Raw genomic sequence first — 18266 nt, forward strand, 5'->3', positions numbered from 1 at the left:
GTTGGCCTACTTCTTGTTTTGTTTGAAACCTTAAAGCTAGCAATCCTGGCACTATGTAGACCAGGCTGTCCCTGAACTCACTGACTCTGCCCCCTGAGTAATAAGACTAAAGATATGTACTACCTACCATTCCTGGCAAAGGCTTTTCTTCTTTATTTTTAACCAGAAAATTAAGTTACTCAAAAACAAATTATTTGGTTATCATAAATATGAGGCTTTTCCAAATGTATGCTCATTTTTGTAATGTTTGCTTAATGTTAATCTGCTCTTACAGTCTGATTGTAAGTTGAAAACTTACCATCATTATACTCTTGATGATGGTATGAAACGTGATACCTTCTTGGATATGTTCCTCCTTTTCCGAATTTCTCAAAAATAGGGTTATCATAGTCTGTTAAGTCATAAAAATACTATCATTAAAAGCAAAATCTTTTTACTAACAAAAAGCATATTATCATTTTTAATTTTTTCAAAAAATTTCCCCTCCCAGCCAAACCATGATGTAAACATTCAAGTGTGTAGAACTTAGAGTCTAACCTGAAAACTCCTGATGATTATCTGGGTAGCTCTGTGCCCTAGGCATCCGTGATTTTGGGTAGCTTTCTCTATAAATAGAAAATGTAAAATTAAGTTGAAGATGGGATACAATAAAACAAAAAAAATGTTAAAGTAATATCTGTATTTCTACACGTGTTCATATGTGTGTTTGCAAGTGTGTATGTAAAGGAGTTCACTTAAATACTAACATAAATTTTTAAAAGGAAAACTTTTCAAACATACAGACAAAAGCCTACCTTTTAAATTAGCTATTAAGTACAGGGTTAAGAATGATATATTTGGAAGCATAGAGCTTTGAAGCACCTGTACTTCAGTTCAATGATGGAAAATCATTTTTTTTCTGAAACTCTCTGAACCAACACTAAAGACATATAATTTTAACTCATCAAACATTAATAACAATCAGGACAGTTCACTAAAAATTTTCACTTTTTTTTTTAGAGGTAGGGAAGAGTAGATTTACGAGGCACTGACAGACAGGTGTGGATAAAAGGAAAATGTACATGAATTTCCAAATATGTATCTATTTTCATAAAGAATCCCAGAAGACAAACAAGTGAAGCATTTAATACTAATTCTGTGCTACAGGACAGCAAACAGCAGTGTCCTTCTGAGAACAGCAGAGGGCGCCCTGACAAATGCACATTAGGCACATAGAATAAACAATTTTTTTAAAAAACTGAAACTGCCAAAACCAATCATGAGAAGTTTTATAAAAGTTTCAAAAGCTGTCATAAAACAAACATATGTAAATTCTGTTTACACTTGCTTCAAACATATTTTGGACAAGCAGAAATAGTAGGAAAAAGAACATAATGCAACAATCAATAAAGACATTGAAACCATGAGGTTGAAAGATTATTCACAGTATAGAAAACTTTACTTGTTGTCAGTGTAGACAATTATCAGTGAACAATACTCTTCAGAATGTAGAATAAAAGAATTATTGATAGCTCCATATTCTAAGTGTGTGCATTTTTACCAACATGTATTAAGAAGCAGCACTACAGTAATCATTACCCATCCAGAGGGCTATCAAGCGATGGACAGCTTCCCGAGCCAGAATTTTCAGGGCTGCTTAAAGACAATGGATCCAGCATCTAGGAAAACAAAGAGTCCACCATGATTCGGCCTGAGAATAACCAAAAGTCTCAGCTCCTCTGCACCAGGCCTGCCTGCACGCTGCCATGTTCCTGCCTTGATGATAATGGACTGAACCTCTGAACCTGTAAGCCAGCCCAAATTAAATGTTGTCCTTTGTATATAAAAAAAAACAAACAAAAAACACAAAACAAAAAAAAAACTATTTGAGACATGATATAACATAAACTTCATACATTTAAAGTATATAATTCACTGGTTTCTAGCATATCAAGAAATATATACTTTCCCTACAATTTTAGAATTATTTTAGATTTTTTAAAAGAAATAGTAACAGATAGCAGTTACTGTCCAGAATTACTCATTTTTAAGCATCCTATACAAACAAGCTGTGATTACAGAAAGCTTATGAGAGAAAAATGTATTTTTCTATAGTCAAGTAATTGAAGCTAAAGTAATTGTGCTTACTGAGAGCGGAGCAGTGGCCTACTCAGTGGGGACCACTGAGTGACCACACTCCACTAGGACATGTGAAGAGCCACAGTGCTGTGGGCACTTAGACAATGGGAGGACCCGAAGGCCACACCACAAAAACATCTGAGTTCTACAAAGCAGAAGCACTTTTAAGTATTACAGACAGTTCACAAACTGCACTCCATAAAGTATCTGTAATTGTACCTATCTTTAAAGTATTCATTAAGCTGGCAGTGGTGACATGTGCCTTTGATACCAACACTCTAGACTTCAAGGCCAACCTGATCTACAGAGTGAGTTCCTGGACAGTACTACACAAAGAAACCCTGTCTCAAAAAAACATAAATGAATCAATGAATGAATGAATGAATAAAGTGTTCATTAAGAAATCTGAATGTTAGTTAAGATTATAAGCCAAATGCATCATAGATGACCAATACAAATAAAAACAGTTTGTTCTAGTATTTTTGATATACCAAATACAAAAAGGTATATATAAATTAATGAGCAGTTTATAATAACTTTGTGACTTAAGAAGATAGATTAGAGAAAATGCACAGGTGCGCGCGCGCGTGTACACACACACACACACACACACACACACACACACATGTACACACACCACCCTAGGTGTCTGCCAAATCACAGTGGTCACCTGACAGTGTGTCTTAACATACAGTGAGAAGCAGCACCCAGCTCTGGCTTACTTGGTCCATGCTCTCTGGAATGAACTCTCCTTCACTGTTGATGCTAGTGAACGACCCATTCCGGGCAATCTGGTGCAGTTCATCTGGAATGTATCCTGGGGGAGGGGAACTTCTATCCCTATTAGGGGGACCTCAAAAAGAAAAATTATAAAGTTTTATCCCTGTCAACAAGGAAATTATTTTTTGTTTCAATTAAATAGGTCTCATTTCTAGCTATATAAAACAAGTAACCTCAGCAAATAAAATCCAGTATTTACAAAAATTAATCAGAATATTCAGGTGCAGATCTTTTTAAAACCTTTCTAAATTTACACTCTGCATAACCTCATTAGAATGTGCTAATTCATACTCAAGTTTTTCTGACTGTTGACAACCATTTCACAGGCTGAGAACACACTATAGAATCTTATGCCACAGCTTTTGAATTTCCAAAGGTAATTTGTATCTCTCCATATTTAACACAATCTGTGACTGATATCTCCATATAGGAAAGGAATAAGGGCCCTGCAATCAGGGCATGGTGTAAATCCTAGTGCGGGTTACCATCTCAGTGACTTTGGCAACTGGTCTGCTCTCACATCAATGAACACAGTGCTACATCACACTTGCTCTAATGGAAAAGTCGTTCACTATAAACATGTTATGTATATTGAGCGCCATGATATTTTTTCCATTAACTATCTTTAATCTCTAGACACCTGAGGTAAGAGTGCTTCTTGGTCATTCAGCAGATTTTGTATTTAGTATTTTGTATTTAGTATCTTAGATTTTACTTTTTTTATTACTTAAAACTAGGCTTTTGTGGTAAGTTATATTCTTTGCCATTTAAATATCTTCATAATTTTCCAGGTATAGCACACATCTTTAATCCCAGCACTCAGGAGGCAAAGGTTGGCAGATCTCTAATTTCAAAGTCAGTCTGGTCTATATAGGCAGTCCCAGATGAGCTAGGCCTATATAGTAAGATATACTATAAGCCACTAGAATCTTAATAGTTTAAGAAAACATACAGGTGAGCCTGGCAGTCATTTATTACCTGGGTCACAGGAAATGATACTTTATTAACCAATCTGTTGGCTTTCCCTGCAGTATTTTTTAAAGTAAACAAACATATAAGTATTGTTCTATTTAAGTTTAAATTAAAAAAAGAAATGAGCATACAGAAAGGGTCGTCTGCTAAGGCAGGAGAAGGAGCACGGCAGCGCCTATGAAGGTGCAGAGAGCTCGTCTGCTGTGGAGAGGTGAGGTGAGATGAGGTGTGTGCTGAGCTGTGAGTGGAGCTCATGCAGGCTCTGGAACACCCACAGCCACTGTCACTACTGCATCCCTGAGAGTTTCATCTTTCTTCATAATTTTTTTCAATTATGGAGCAATACACTCAACTAAAAGAAGACTGAGAAGGAAGGAAGCTATAAAAGTTTCTCCATCTACTTACCTTGACAATTCATATTTCTTAATATTCATTTAATGGACATGTTAACATACTCATAGTAATGAGTACTGCACAATTTTCAGTTTCTTCCTTATTCTGGCCCCAAAGTCAAACAAGAAGACTTACTAGTGGGTAACACAAAGTACTGAGGAAACCAAGGGGCAATATAACGAGTGCGCATAAGCGTTTCCTGCCTAACAACCAAAATGCAGTGGCCGCCTTGCTTTACTTCCACAAAGAAAGCTAGCAGCTGTGCCTCCAGCTGGAGAGGTGCTCTGCTTACAAGTGCCCACCGTCTAAAGGCAAGGGCAAAGATGCTGTCTCAGAGGGAGAGTGACAGTGCCAGAGTTTGAATTCCATAATTCAAATATCCTCTCACTATTTTTGGTGGTGGTGGTGGTGGTGGTGGTATTGTTTTGTTTTTGTTTTTACTTTCTAATAATATCAAGTCTATCTGAGTAAGGACAAGCCAGCTCTATTTGTGTATCATCTCTGTGGGTCACATCTCTAGTTTTCTGAAATAGACTCATGTGAGACAAAACACCTAAAACAGAATGGTCATAAAACAGCTTCTTCCAACCAAGGCCCCCACACACTTGAGGCACCACGCAGCTGTGCCCTCATGCGGACCTCTAACAGCTGCAGCAGGAGCAGCCTCTGACTGTTGCCTGCCACCGATTCCCCTTCCCCTGGCTGGGCTGCCTTGTCTGGCCTCAGTGGGAGAGGATGTGCACCTTGATGTTCCAAGGCAGGCTGGAACCCATGGGGGCTTCGTTGGGAGGATAGGACAGGGAGAAGGGGGTGGCTACAATTGGGGTGTAAAGTGAGTAAATTAAGTTTTAAAAAGCAGCTTCTTCTAGAAAACAAAAGAAAAACAATTGCTCTAGTTATTCACATGCTAACCTGATCTTTTCATTCCCAGGCAGCAACCCTGTTCTACTCCAGTCATTTCTCAATCTTCAGCCAAGTGTCTTGCTTTGCCCTGCTCTTGTGGTCTCTTCCCTGTTTACCTGTCTCTCCTCTCCCTCTTCTCCTTTCAGTACAAGAACTCATGCTATCTGGAATGACTACATCCTCTGCCCTAGCTGTTAAAATAATTGTATCAATTGTTCGTTAAGCAATGAAACACTTTTATTTTGTCAATTATTTTTTGTATTTTGAATGATACTTAAGAATTTACTTTATAACTTTTATTTCTATGCATATGAGTTCCAGAACAGGCCAGAAGATAATGTTGGATCCCCTAGACCAAGAGTCACAGGTGGTTGTGAGCCACCTGACACTGATTCTAGGAACCAAACTTTGGTCCTTTGCAAAAAGAAAACACTCTTAACCACATCTCTCCAGCTCCTTGTCCATGTTTTTATGGCAACAGCATGGAGGGTTCAAAACACTTCCTCCTAACAGAGGCTCAAGAAGGTCACCTCACAATATATAGTCCACAAGATCCTGATTTCTTTTTATCAGAAGTTTAGATATAAGGAACACATTATTGATGATAAATACAATAGGATACTGAGAACAATAATCAAACAGTCTAGCTCTTCTTAGCCATTTTCATATTGACAGTATATCCTGGAAACACCTAAGACCCTCGGAATGCAGAACAAGAGTCCAGACTCCTCACGTGAATGTCCTACAGATACTCTCCCTCCCTACTCATGTCACACTTCAGAGCCCAGCCTACACATTTCCGTGTTACACAGTTACGTCCTCCCTTTATTAAATGACTAAAACCTCTTCAAGATTATACTTGAATTTCTAAATATTAAAAAATTCTGTGTAGAAAGAAAAACTTTAAATTGGTTATTGCTAGTCCTACAATGTGTGAAATTAATTTCTCGGGAACATCAGATAAGACAAAGTGGCTCAAGTATTTGACTGCAGAGACAATAGAGACAGGGTGCTCTTTTCAGGGATCTATTTCATGTCACCACACAGTGAAAGATGAGACCGATTTGGTAAATCCCTCATTCCTATGTAAAGCCCGCCTTTCTCACCTACTACAGATAGCCGCTTTTTCCTCTCTGCACCAAGTGCTGTATTATTCAAATCTTCTGGTGATGGCGATGGTTCTAAATTAGAAGCCTAGAAGAGGAAAGGGCAATTAAAGCTATTCTCCCCATCTGAGGCTTTCAACAGAATCATCCTCTTACTAAAATACAGCCTAGCTATCCTCCCATTGGGCCTTTTAAAATACTCTTAAAAATTTTAATCTCAGAAGAGTGGCACAAGCCTACCACCCCAGCTACTGGAAGATGAGAGCAGGAAGATCACTTGAGCCCAGGAATAGGGAGGGAGGGAGGAAGGGAGGGAGGGAGGGAGGGAGGGAGGGAGGGAGTTGGTAGAAACAGGGAGAAGACAGACATTTCAAAACCAGTAAGACAGCACACCAGCTGAGTGTGCTTGCTGTCAGCACTGTTGACCCAAGGACAAACCCTAAATCCAACATGCGAAAATGAGAAAAACTGATCCTCACACATGTGCCTGTGGCATGTGCACATGCCTTTTTGTCTACACAAAATTAGTGTAAAAAAAATAAACATACAAAATGGACATTTTAATCCTAATATAATTCTTCTCAAATTGCCAGTTTCTATTAGTTTCACATGTATATTATTTGTAATTCTAACTATATAGTTTTAAGGCAAAAAGATATTAAGATACACCAATAAAAATAAATTTACATTTTATAAATTAAAATATAAATACAACCCTGATTACAGTTTTATAATCACACAACCCCAATTCATACCTGTGTGCTCCCATTTACTACAAGTAATATCTTGAGACTCTTCATGTGAATACTGCGATCCAGCAGTTCCACAGCTTTGTCCAAGTCATCTTGGGTAGTTAACGGAATTACCAACTGAACAAAAAGAGAAAGAATCATGCAGCCATCATAGCAGGTCAGATTCTTCTGTGAGCCGCTCCATTACCAGGGAACTATAAATCTCACCTCATATTTTATTACTGCAATGAGAGTCTAAGGCACTTACACATCTCTATTCTCTATTCCAGCATTCAGCTCTCTTTCAGGAGCACTAAAATCTCAGAATTAAGAATTACCATTTTTGCTTTATTAATCATTACATTCTTCTAGTAAATATGTCTAAAAATTAATTTTCTATGATGTTTTTATAACATTGGTAAATTAAGGTATAGTAAGTATTATTAAAGTAAGTATATTCCTGCCTTAAAACATTAAAAGGCACACAATTATGTAAAATAAACCACTACTTTTCATCTGCACAAATAAAATTCTGAATTCTTTTTTTGAGTAGTAAGCACAGGTTTACACTCTGCTTGGCGTGTTACAATGTAACAAACCTTGAGGGTAGGGGACAGCTGCCCCGGGAAGGTGTTATCTGCATGGTTGCACCCTACAGCTCACCGGCACTCATCCCAGGTCCTGGGAGCCTAGAGCAGCACTAACTGAGTCACATCTCAGGAACCGCTCAATGGGAAAGCTCCTTAGTCCTCTCTCATGGCTAAGATGTTATAAGCGACAACAGCAGCCCAAGAGGTCTATGAAAAACTATGATTCACATGAATTTACAAAAATCAAAACCTTTTTTATTTTTTAAATAAAAAAATTCTTGCAGCTTAAGGAGACTGCCAATGACATAAAAGGAGGCATCATTTCACTGGAACAGGAACAGAGGAAAAACAAGTGACTATAAGCCCCGCTTGCTGACCCCCTAAGCATGTGAAACATTTCAGTGTAAAGTCTCCGTGCTGGGAGCCCTCTGCAGCACAGCCCTGGGGATGAGGATCTGCTCCGCAGAGCACAGTGGAGAGCAGCTCTTGGCCAGTGCTGCTCGGCACACGGCACAGGGTGAGCCGAGAGGTGCCTGACCCAAGACCCACTGTGGACTGATGCATGAAAGCCATGTTTTTCTTCTAAAGACTGACAAAAGTTCAAGGCCACCCTAGGCCATGCAGTGAGTGCTGGGCCAGCCCAGGCTACATGGCAAGAATCTGTCTCCAAAATAACTATAATTAAGTTATAAAAACAGAAAACTAAAAAGGTGCTAACCACACACACACAAACCAGGATTATTTGAATCCTGCCTTATACTCCGCTAACACGTCTACTCTGTACTTAGAAGGTTATTTCCAGTTTCTCTTTGCAGCTAGTTTTGTGCTGGTGCACATCATCTTTGTCCCATTTCCTACGGCTGATAAAGACCCTGGGAGAAAGGAGGAAGGGGAGAAGGGGCAGATGAAGGAGTTGGAAGGTAGGGTAGCTTTGTTTCCTTGAAAGTTATGTTAGGAGGTAATTATCCAAGGTCAAGTTATTTATATGGGAAAAGCTTTTAGGTAGGGGAGTAGGAAAATGAAGAAAGGGAAGATGGCGAGGACAGTCCATCATCCAGCCGCCCGTCAGGACAGTTAGTCATCTGCCGACTATGTACTTCACCTGTGTCCATACCTCTAGAAAACCCTGAGAACCCAGGCTGGCAGCTCAACACCTGGACAGTAAGTACACTGATAAAGTACCAAGAAAAGACTGGGTAAGAGATATGCTTATGAAGAATTCAAACCCCAAATTTCTTGAAAAGTAAAATTTCAAGATACTGTTGTAGCACAGTATACACTAACTCTGCTGAAGATCCTGTTTAAGATACTTATTAAACAAGTCCCTCTGCCTTCTTGGGATTCCTACCCAGGTCCGCTGTGGCTGTGGCTGTAAGCTGGTGCAGGCACAAGGGGCTGACACCAGTGCTGGTGCTGCTGCAGGCAGCCCCTGGAGCTCCCTCCCAGAGCAGAAGTATTTTATGTTGTATGTAAGCAATCAGGCTGTGCTGCTTATGGTGATGAATTAAAAGTGTCTTCCATGTTCAAAAGAATATTTGCATCTCTGTGTTATTTTGTTATTTTCAAGTGTTTTATTTACGCAGCAGGTTTCAGGTATTTTATCACTCCATCCCCACTGGCACCCTCCCTCGGGTATCTCTTCACTCCATCCCCACTGGCACCCTCCCTCGGGTATCTCTTCACTCCATCCCCACTGGCACCCTCCCTCTCTATTAATATTATTCTCAAGCTCTTCCATCTTCCATTCTTCCCTTGAAACTCTTTGCTGGGCTGGGTTTTCACACCAAAGTCTCAGTCTTACTATTGCTTCAGTTGCTAGCTTCTCCTTAGTAACATAAAGAGGGCACTCCTGACTTTTTATTTTTAAGACAGGGTCTCTCAATGCTGCCCTGGCTGTCCTGAGACTCATTATGCCTGCCCGTGCCCTCAGGCCTCTGCCTCCCCAGTGCTGGCTTACAGCATGTATCACCCACCATGCCCCGCTTTGACTTTTATTCATTACCCCAAGACTTTATGTACTTCCTTCAAAGTCTTCAACTCCTCTGCTATTCTGTTTCATCTACAAACCTGACACCTACACCATAAAAGGCTGCAATTCATAAATCCTAACAGTAAAAAAGTACTTTCCAAAGATTAAATTAAAAAATTAACTAAAAAAAATTTTAAATCCCACTAACAATAAGAAACCTCAGTTACCACCTAATCCAATTCTACTCTCAAGATTAAAACAGGTTCCCTGAAAATATAGTGAGTCCTCAAGGCCATACGTCCTGATCCCAAACATCAATACGAGAGTCCAAAGCATGCTCACTAATACCACCAGGATTCTAAGTATCCCAGGGAGAGTAAGTCCACTGAACACAATGTAAGAGAAAAATTGGAAGCAGGAAATGGCCAGGTGGTGTCCACCTCCTCCCTCTGTAGTCTTAGCTGTGTTCACAGTAGCACCCCCACTTAACAGTAAAATCTAAACATGCATCTCACTCCTCTAATGTACCACCTTTTACTAATCAACAAATAAAAACCCAATCTCTTACATGAACACACTAATTTTCCAAAATATGGACTATTAAAAAACAAAATGGAGTATGTTTACCTCATTGTTGGTATAGTGCAGATCCATAGACTGCCCAAAGGCAATTTTAGACTTAGACCGCAGATCTTCTAGTTTAACTGGTCTAGTAACCTGCAGGATTCTACATAAAAAATAATTTTTAAATACTTTATTTTGTTTGTCAGAAACAACATACTTACAACAGTTCCATTTTATTAGATAAAAATTTAAGTAAAAATTATAACACTTGATCAAATACAAAAATTTTCAATACAAAATTTACAATTACAATTTATTTTATTCTAATTATAATTTAAAAAAAAAGATTCTCCAAGTTTTAAATTCACAATCACATAGATATTAAAGCTCAATATAAAGTGCTACTTAGGAAAGTGTTTAAATTTAATTAACCATGTGGCATGTGTGTAATAGAAAGCAATGAAACTGTTAAGAATAATAAGTTCCTCATCCTGTGGAAATCAAATTTTGATTTTTGGATCATTATCAATTCAAACCCTTAGCACATGTGTTATGTAAGCATCTCTAAGGATTGATAGGAACGAGGATCATGGTATTTATTTCCTCTGTTCCTAAGGCCTGGCCAGCCCAAGGCACTTCCACACTAACTTTATATATCACATTCTAGGTAGGTACAGAGCTGAAGGAATCGAAAAGCCAGCAAACACCCAGAAAATACCCAAATATAGAATAGGTCAGACAACAGTCTATTGAAATGTAAGGTATACTCTTTTCCTTTCTTTTTTTTCAGTGCATCTAGTGAAATATATTCACATCTTCAAGTTACAGGACTTGTGAGAAAATTTAAATTCCTTATGACCAACAGGCCTTTGATTAATACAATGAGACACCAATAACAAAAGCACTATCCTCTGTGCTCCTATGAAGACTTTTCATCAGCCCTCACCAGCTGCACTGTCACCCTGAGGCAGAGATAGCAGGAGACACCAGGCACAAGACTAAGTTTCATTCCTGCTGTGGAAGTACCTAAAGCCACTCTACAACACCATTAACAAAATAAATACCACAGCATTGAAGGCTTTTGAGGATAGTCAAAATTTGTATTTAGTAAGTTAAAAGTAAATAGTAAAAATTTAAACTATGTATTAAGAAGTGATCTTATTTACTTCCCAATTTCACAAAGCAAACACATTCGGTATTTCCAATGGTTAGCATGCATTTTGACCAACTCTTATGTCTCACCAGTCTAGGTGCACGCTACCCATTATCAAAGACTATTTCATTTTCAATTTCAAAACCATAAAACTTCATTCAAACCTGAAAGAATACTCATTGCTTAACTGGATACATTTTATTATATGATTTAATTAATATGTAATATTTCCTTGCTTACCTTTTTTCTCCTCTATGTTCAAATTTGACTCGGACATCATTCTATAATAAAATAAAGATATCAGTCATAATTATACAGAGACCAGATACATGTCTAAGTCATTGTTTCCTTAGCCTACTCATTTAACACAGAGCAGAAGAGAAGGGGCTTCATTTTCAAGGTGCAATTCCAATCACCTAACATCTGCTTTTTGCTGAGTTGAGAATGACACTGTCACATCTGACGACAGGGACCTGAGCTAAGGACATGGAGAATGCTCTCCTGCAGTCCTTCCCCTTCTGTGTGTTTCAAGACCTCTGCACACATGCTTGTTGGTTTGCTTGTCTTCCTTGTTAAGTTCAAAACTTTCACCTCGTCTCGTTATTTTTATTCGATATATTTTTTATTTACATTTCAAAAAATATGGAACGCTTCACGAATTTGTGTGTCATCCTTGCACAGGGGCCATGCTAATCTTCTCTGTATCGTTCCTATTTTAGTATCTGTGCTGCCGAAGCGAGCACTCACCTCGTCTCTTAAACGAAGTCCTTTAAAGCTTCCTTTCTGCATATTCCAACTGTAGTACTTTACTCTCATATCCAGTAGTCAATCCCATAACTTCAATAGCTTCTTCATATATAGCCTGGATGTGAAGGCCAGGATATAACTCACGTCTAGAGCACAGCAAGACAACGTGAGGCCTCATGAGATCACTTCAAGTGGCATGAGCCTTAAACGTAGGCCTCTTATGTCCACAGCACTCCATGTATTATTTTCTGACCTAAGGTGACCATGAACCCTGGGCACCATGAGAAGAGGGAGCTCTAGCACTTCTACTCCCCGCCCTAGCTCATGCTCGTCTTCTGAACAGGACTCAAGTCACCCCAGTTCTAAGACTCCAGAAGAGACTTCTAGGGAAAACAAACAAAACAAACTCCATAAAGAATGGATGAAATAGTAACTTTAGCAAGCAGTTACTATATAGCTTTTAAAAAATATATGTTCATTTTTCTTGTCATTATTTCTTCAATACTGTACTACACATAGCAGTTATATTACATATTAAATATTAATACAAAACTTAAAATGCACTTATCAGATAATATATTAATAAACACAACATTTGACTCAAAGTATAAGTCTATGAAATCAAAGTAATTCATAGAACAACAAAAATACACTTAATAAAATACTACTAGCTGGGCAGTGGTAGTGCACGCCTGTAATCCCAGCACTCTGGGAGGCAGAGGCAGGTGGATTTCTGAGTTCGAGGCCAGCCTGGTCTACAGAGTGAGTTCCAGGACAGCCAGGACTAGCTATACAGAGAAAACCTGTCTCGAAAAAAACAAAATCCAAAAATACCAAAAAAAAAAAAAAAAAAAAAAAAAAAAAAAAAAAAAAAAACCCAAAAACCTACTGATGCTGGGACTAGAAAGAGTACTCAGTGGTTAAGAACACATACTGCTTTTACAGGGCACCAAAGTTCAGTTCCCAGCGGCCATGTCAGGTGGCCCACAAGCACCTCTAGTGCCAATGGGCTCCGGCACTGCTGGTCTCCATGGGCACCAACAAACTCATGCACAAACTCACATAGAACCACAGTCCCAGAGTTTAAAAATAATAAAAATGAAATCTTTTAAGTATTACTAAAATAAGTACCTGTTTTTTTGGTGACACAGGTTTTGCTTTTCTGGTTTCTTGTAAAGATAACGCTGGCCGGCTGGCTTTATGGAGGACAGCCAGATCTTGCATGATTGAATTCAAAGCTTGCTGATCATCTGGGTATTTTTTAAAAACAGAAGTAAATACATATACATTTTAAAAAGAACTCTAATGTCAACATATATTTATCACAGTCATCAAGCAGAATTTACAATGGAATTTAGTAAATAAATGAATTAGTTGGACTGGAAAGAGAGCTCAGAAGTTTAGGGTGCCTGCTGCTCTTTCAGAAGATTCAAGTCTGGTTCCTAGCACTCTCACTGAGCAACTTACACCCATCTGTGACCCCAATTCCCGGGAATCCTGAACCCTCCTCTAGCTTCCCTGGGCACCTCACACATGCGACACACACACTCATAGATAAAATACATCTTTTGTTCTTAAAAGCATGGTCTCTCCGTGTAGTCCTGGAATTATGTACATCAAGCTGACTTTGAACTCTTAGAGATCCACTTGCCTCTTTTCATCAAACAAAATATTAATTGTGTTACAAGAAACACACACACACACACACTACCTCTGAGAATAACATCAAAACTGCTTAAGACTCAAGCTCCATATAAACTAGGCATCTACACATTTTTGTTTTAAATATTTTTTATTTTACTTATTTTCTATATTATTTTTAACTGTGTGTATGAGTGTAGCTGTGTGTCTGTGTAAGGATAAATGTGTGTGTGTGTGTGTGTATGTGTGTGTGTATGAATGAATGAATGAATGAATGAATGAATGAATGAATGAGAGTGCAGGTGCTCATGGAGGTCAGAGGTGTCAGATCCCCTAGAGATGGAAGGCAGTTCTGAGTCACCTAATGGAGGTACTGGGAATAGAACTTAGGTCCTCTGAAAGAGCAGTATGTGCTCCTCACAGCCAAGCTCTTCCTCCAACCCCATTTATAAGGGAGTAAATTCATTCTAATTTGTTCAGTGACTTAACACCCTGAGTCAAAACAGCTCTGCTAGAACAAATTCTTTTCTATGGCTCCTAAACAAAACACAAACCAGATATCAAAGATCTTAATAATAATAATAATAATTATTATTATTATTATTATTATTATTATTATTATTATTAAGGGAAAAAATAAACCTTTTATAAACATGATCTTCCTTTATTAATTATATCCAAACCACAGACTTCATTCTAGAGATGTGTTCCTCTTACTGACGCTTATAGAAAAAAAACAGAAAAGTTCTATCTGTGGACCATGGCCTACTAATACTCTGAATGTTTCTCTCAAACTTCTTCTCAAGACTACAAACATAAAAAAGTGTTTATCGGGCTGAAGAGATGGCTCAGCAGTTGAGAGCACTGGCTGTTCTTCCGGAGAACACAGGCTGATCTCCCCAAGGATGCTGGCTTCAATTGCCAGCAACCACACAGCAGCTTACAACTAACTGTCTGTGACTCCAGTTCTGGGGCTCTGACACCTCTACAGATGTATATACATGCAGGCAAAACATCAACGCTCATAAAATAAATAAATCATTAAAAAACAAATAAAAGCATTTATCAAAAAGGTCAATAGCCATTTAAAAGTAACAATGTGGAGCTGGAGGGACGGACGGCTCAGCAGTTCCAAGCACTGGCTCTCCTTGCAGAGGACCAGGGTTCAGTTCCTAGCACCCAGGTAGTGACTCTAGCTCTAGACAATCCCACACTCTCTATTCGACACTACAGGCACTAGACACAGACGAAGTACACACATACAGGCAGGCAAAACACCCGTTCACACACAAAAAAATTTAATAAAAAGTAAAAATATAAGAAAAATTCATTCCTTAGGAAACAGAACGGAGAAAACTGAAAGGAGGACTATAAAGCATAAACTCTTAGTATCTTGTAAATCATTTCCTTTAAAATCATAAACATGTACCCCTATGTAATGCCAATCACAAACTATCTGGAAGACTATGAGACAACAGATTTTTGCTAGTAAATCAATCTACTAATGACTATTAACAATAGATAAATGAAAGAATCAAAGGTCTTTACAATTAATATTTTTAAATATAGCCATTATGTAGGGCAATAATTTATCTTCCTGGAGTAATAATAACAAAAATGTTCTATAAAGGAAATCATTAAAAAGAATCTGGTAATTATCGATTATCCCAAAAGTCATCCAACTATAGAAATAGCTAAAATATATACTTCATTGGTTTTTAATATTCAACATAGTCTATTAAGTTAAAATATTTGTATACCAATAATTAAGGTAAAAATTGTAATGCTTTTATTAATAAATTCCAAGTTAGGTTATTACATTTATTACTTATCTGTGTGTGAGGGGGGTGTGCACCACAGTGCTTATGTGTTTACAGGAGTTGGTTCTTTCCTTTCCCCATAAGAGTCCAGAGAATCAAATTCAGGTTTGTCAGACAAAAGTAACTTATACCTGCAAAGCTATCTCACAAGCCCCAAGAGAAAAACAATTTAATATTTTTTAAAATGTATGTGTGTATGTGTGTACCTGCCTGAGTCTGTGTATGCCACGTGGAGCCAGAGGTTTTGGATCACCTCACACTGAAGATACAGATGGCTATGAACTGCCTGGTGTGATGCTGAAAACTGAACCTGGATCCTCTTCAAGAGCAATAAGCACACTTAACTCCTAAGCTATCTGTAGCCCTTACAGAAAAGATTTATAACCTTCTTAAAAGTATCCTTTAAAAAATAATATTTTTTCATGGTATTTGCCAAACAGTAACTGACTCATTTACAATGTAATCACAAATGGTATGCCATAAAAATGTCCACACCAGACTGCCCATTGTTGATAAAAATTATCTCAACCTGAGTAAACTCAGACTGATCTCAAATACAGTAAAATCGCTTGATATGACAACTCTAAAAATGTTAGGGTCCTTGGGGCTAGAGAGATGGCTCAGGGGTTAAGCCATCTCATTGACGGCTCTCCAGAGGTCCTAAGTTCAAATCCCAGAAAGTACATGGTGACTCACAACTATCTACAATGGTTAAAAATCAACTTACTATATAAGTTGAAGTACAAGCAAAAAAGAAAGGTGAGGCAAACAGGAGTCAGCAAGAGTGTGTGCAGTCTGGAGCTATTAGAAGCCTGCTCAGAGTGGAGAGGCTGGGCTCCAGAGGGCGCCATGAGGCACCATGTGTGAGGCTACCAAGAGATGGAAGAGAAAGTTTCAAAGTAGGGATGTGGAGTACACTAAGCCTTCCAAAAAAACAACTCACCTAAGTGTCTTTTTAACTCTACCACCTACATTGTGTGTGTGTGTGTGTGTGTGTGTGTGTGTGTGTGTGTGTGTGTTTTCTTAAACAATTGGTTAAAAAGTGAGACAAATTTTGGCATGTAAGTGTCAGAGTTAGGATCAATCTCAGTTACACTCTCAGCATACAGTTAATTACTCTGTCCACTTTTCTCAATTTAAGATCGGGCCAACCATTTGCTCCTTCTTTCTAGTGTCTTATCTACTTGCTGCCTCAAGACAGAACCCTCACTATTAAGGAGAAAAGGAGGGAAGAAGAAAATGTGATAGACATATAAACTGAATACCCAAAATCCATCCCTAGAGGGCAGACTGCTTCTACATTAAACTTACAATGCCACAGAATATTGTGAAAGAAATTGTCTCTGCACATTGACAGCTTGCTGGTTTCACAATTATAAGATCTGATGACTGTTTTATTTTTCCTTACCACCTTACTTTATAAACAAATCACAAACACCTGAGCACTTACTTTGAACTTCTCTACTGGGTCTAAAAGCAAATGCTCATTCCAAAACTGTGACCATGTACAAAGTACTTCAACTAAAACTACTTTGTTCAGTGTTAGTTTTGATGGTTCCTGTTACTGAACCCAGGGCTGCACAGATGATTACCTATTCAAGCATTCTACTATTCCCTAACATTTATAGTCCATTAAGTAAAATGTTAGCTAAATCTTTATGACACATGATATAAATCTACTGTATCATAAATTTTCTATATAAAGTTTATTTAAGATAAATATTTTATTCTTCATCCTATTCTTTAGTTTTAATTTTTAAAAAAATGCTTTTAGCTTAAACTTACCCATTATGGCGACCAGCTCAATAATTTGAAAATTAGGAAAATGGTTCTCCCATCAACATTATTTATTGCCCTAAAAGGTAAGAAGACAAACACATTAATTAGTATGAACTACAAGAGAAGAGGCAACCATAAAAAAATTAATGGTATAAATAACACTAATGAGGGATATGTGTATATGTGTGTACACTAGAAATAACTTATAAGTTTTTCAGAATACTTACTATTAGAAGCTGAGCATGTAGGTACCCTTCCCTAACATACTAAACTCTCAATATTCAAAAAGAAAAGCAGGCGATCAGCAACAAACATACTGTCTCTATAAAAAGCTTAGACATAATGAGCTCTTACCACAACCCTCCTTACAACTCAGCTCCTGGGTGCCATTTTGTAATCAGGCCTTTCTAATAATATGCGGTCTTCTTGCCATATAAATGTTTTCTATGAAAACAACAACAGGAAAGTAACACATGGTTTAAAAATACTACATAAAGAATAAGTGTAACTCCAGGCCGTGGTGGCCATCGCTCTAATGCCAACACTCAGGGGACATAGGCGGGGCATCAAAAAGAAGGAGTAATTATAACTGCTGCTCAGCACAAAATATATATAATTTGTATAAATGCAAAGAAGGGAGAGAGGGAGGGAGGGAAGGAGGAAGGAAGGAAGGAAGGAAGGAAGGAAGGAAGGAAGGAAGGAAGAAAGGAAGGCAGGCACAAGTATGTGTGTATACTCCTGTAATTACGTTGGTATCAACGCAACTACAGTGTTTTGAGTTATAAAGATATTATTCACTGTAATCCCCAGATGAACAACTAAAAAGTAAATATAAAATAGAGCAAAGGAGACAAAAACTTACAACACTGCACTACAAAACACACACAAAAGGTAATAATGGAGAAAATGGAAAAATATGTGACACACAAAACAGAAACTAGTAGATAGATATGCCTTATGTAGATTATATTAAATATAAATGGAATGAAAACCAGTTAAA

The 18266-nt window shown here is 37.9% G+C and overlaps 1 protein-coding gene and 1 non-coding gene across 3 annotated transcripts in view; both read right to left on the reverse strand.

The window, feature by feature from the left end:
- Map3k2 (mitogen-activated protein kinase kinase kinase 2) overlaps nt 1–18266 on the reverse strand; it is a 57557-nt gene that overhangs the window by 20045 nt on the left and 19246 nt on the right. The window contains exons 2-11 of one of the 2 annotated variants that reach the window (XM_052156069.1): nt 17273–17342; nt 13158–13276; nt 11520–11560; nt 10190–10289; nt 7028–7141; nt 6273–6360; nt 2841–2971; nt 1579–1658; nt 538–605; nt 299–391 (exon numbers count right to left, since the gene is read on the reverse strand). In XM_052156069.1, coding sequence (XP_052012029.1) covers nt 299–391; nt 538–605; nt 1579–1658; nt 2841–2971; nt 6273–6360; nt 7028–7141; nt 10190–10289; nt 11520–11560; nt 13158–13276; nt 17273–17276 — 838 coding nt within the window. In that variant the 5' untranslated portion in view covers nt 17277–17342. Of the gene's footprint in view, nt 1–298; nt 392–537; nt 606–1578; nt 1659–2840; nt 2972–6272; nt 6361–7027; nt 7142–10189; nt 10290–11519; nt 11561–12026; nt 12173–13157; nt 13277–17272; nt 17343–18266 lie in introns of those variants that run through there. The other variant, XM_052156070.1, reaches the window with a different exon arrangement.
- LOC127664300 (U6 spliceosomal RNA) lies at nt 11916–12022 on the reverse strand. The gene has a single exon (XR_007973148.1). It is a non-coding gene; the product is annotated as a U6 spliceosomal RNA (small nuclear RNA).

Source organism: Apodemus sylvaticus, chromosome 13 (assembly GCF_947179515.1).
Source record: "Apodemus sylvaticus chromosome 13, mApoSyl1.1, whole genome shotgun sequence".
Lineage (NCBI taxonomy): Eukaryota > Metazoa > Chordata > Mammalia > Rodentia > Muridae > Apodemus > Apodemus sylvaticus.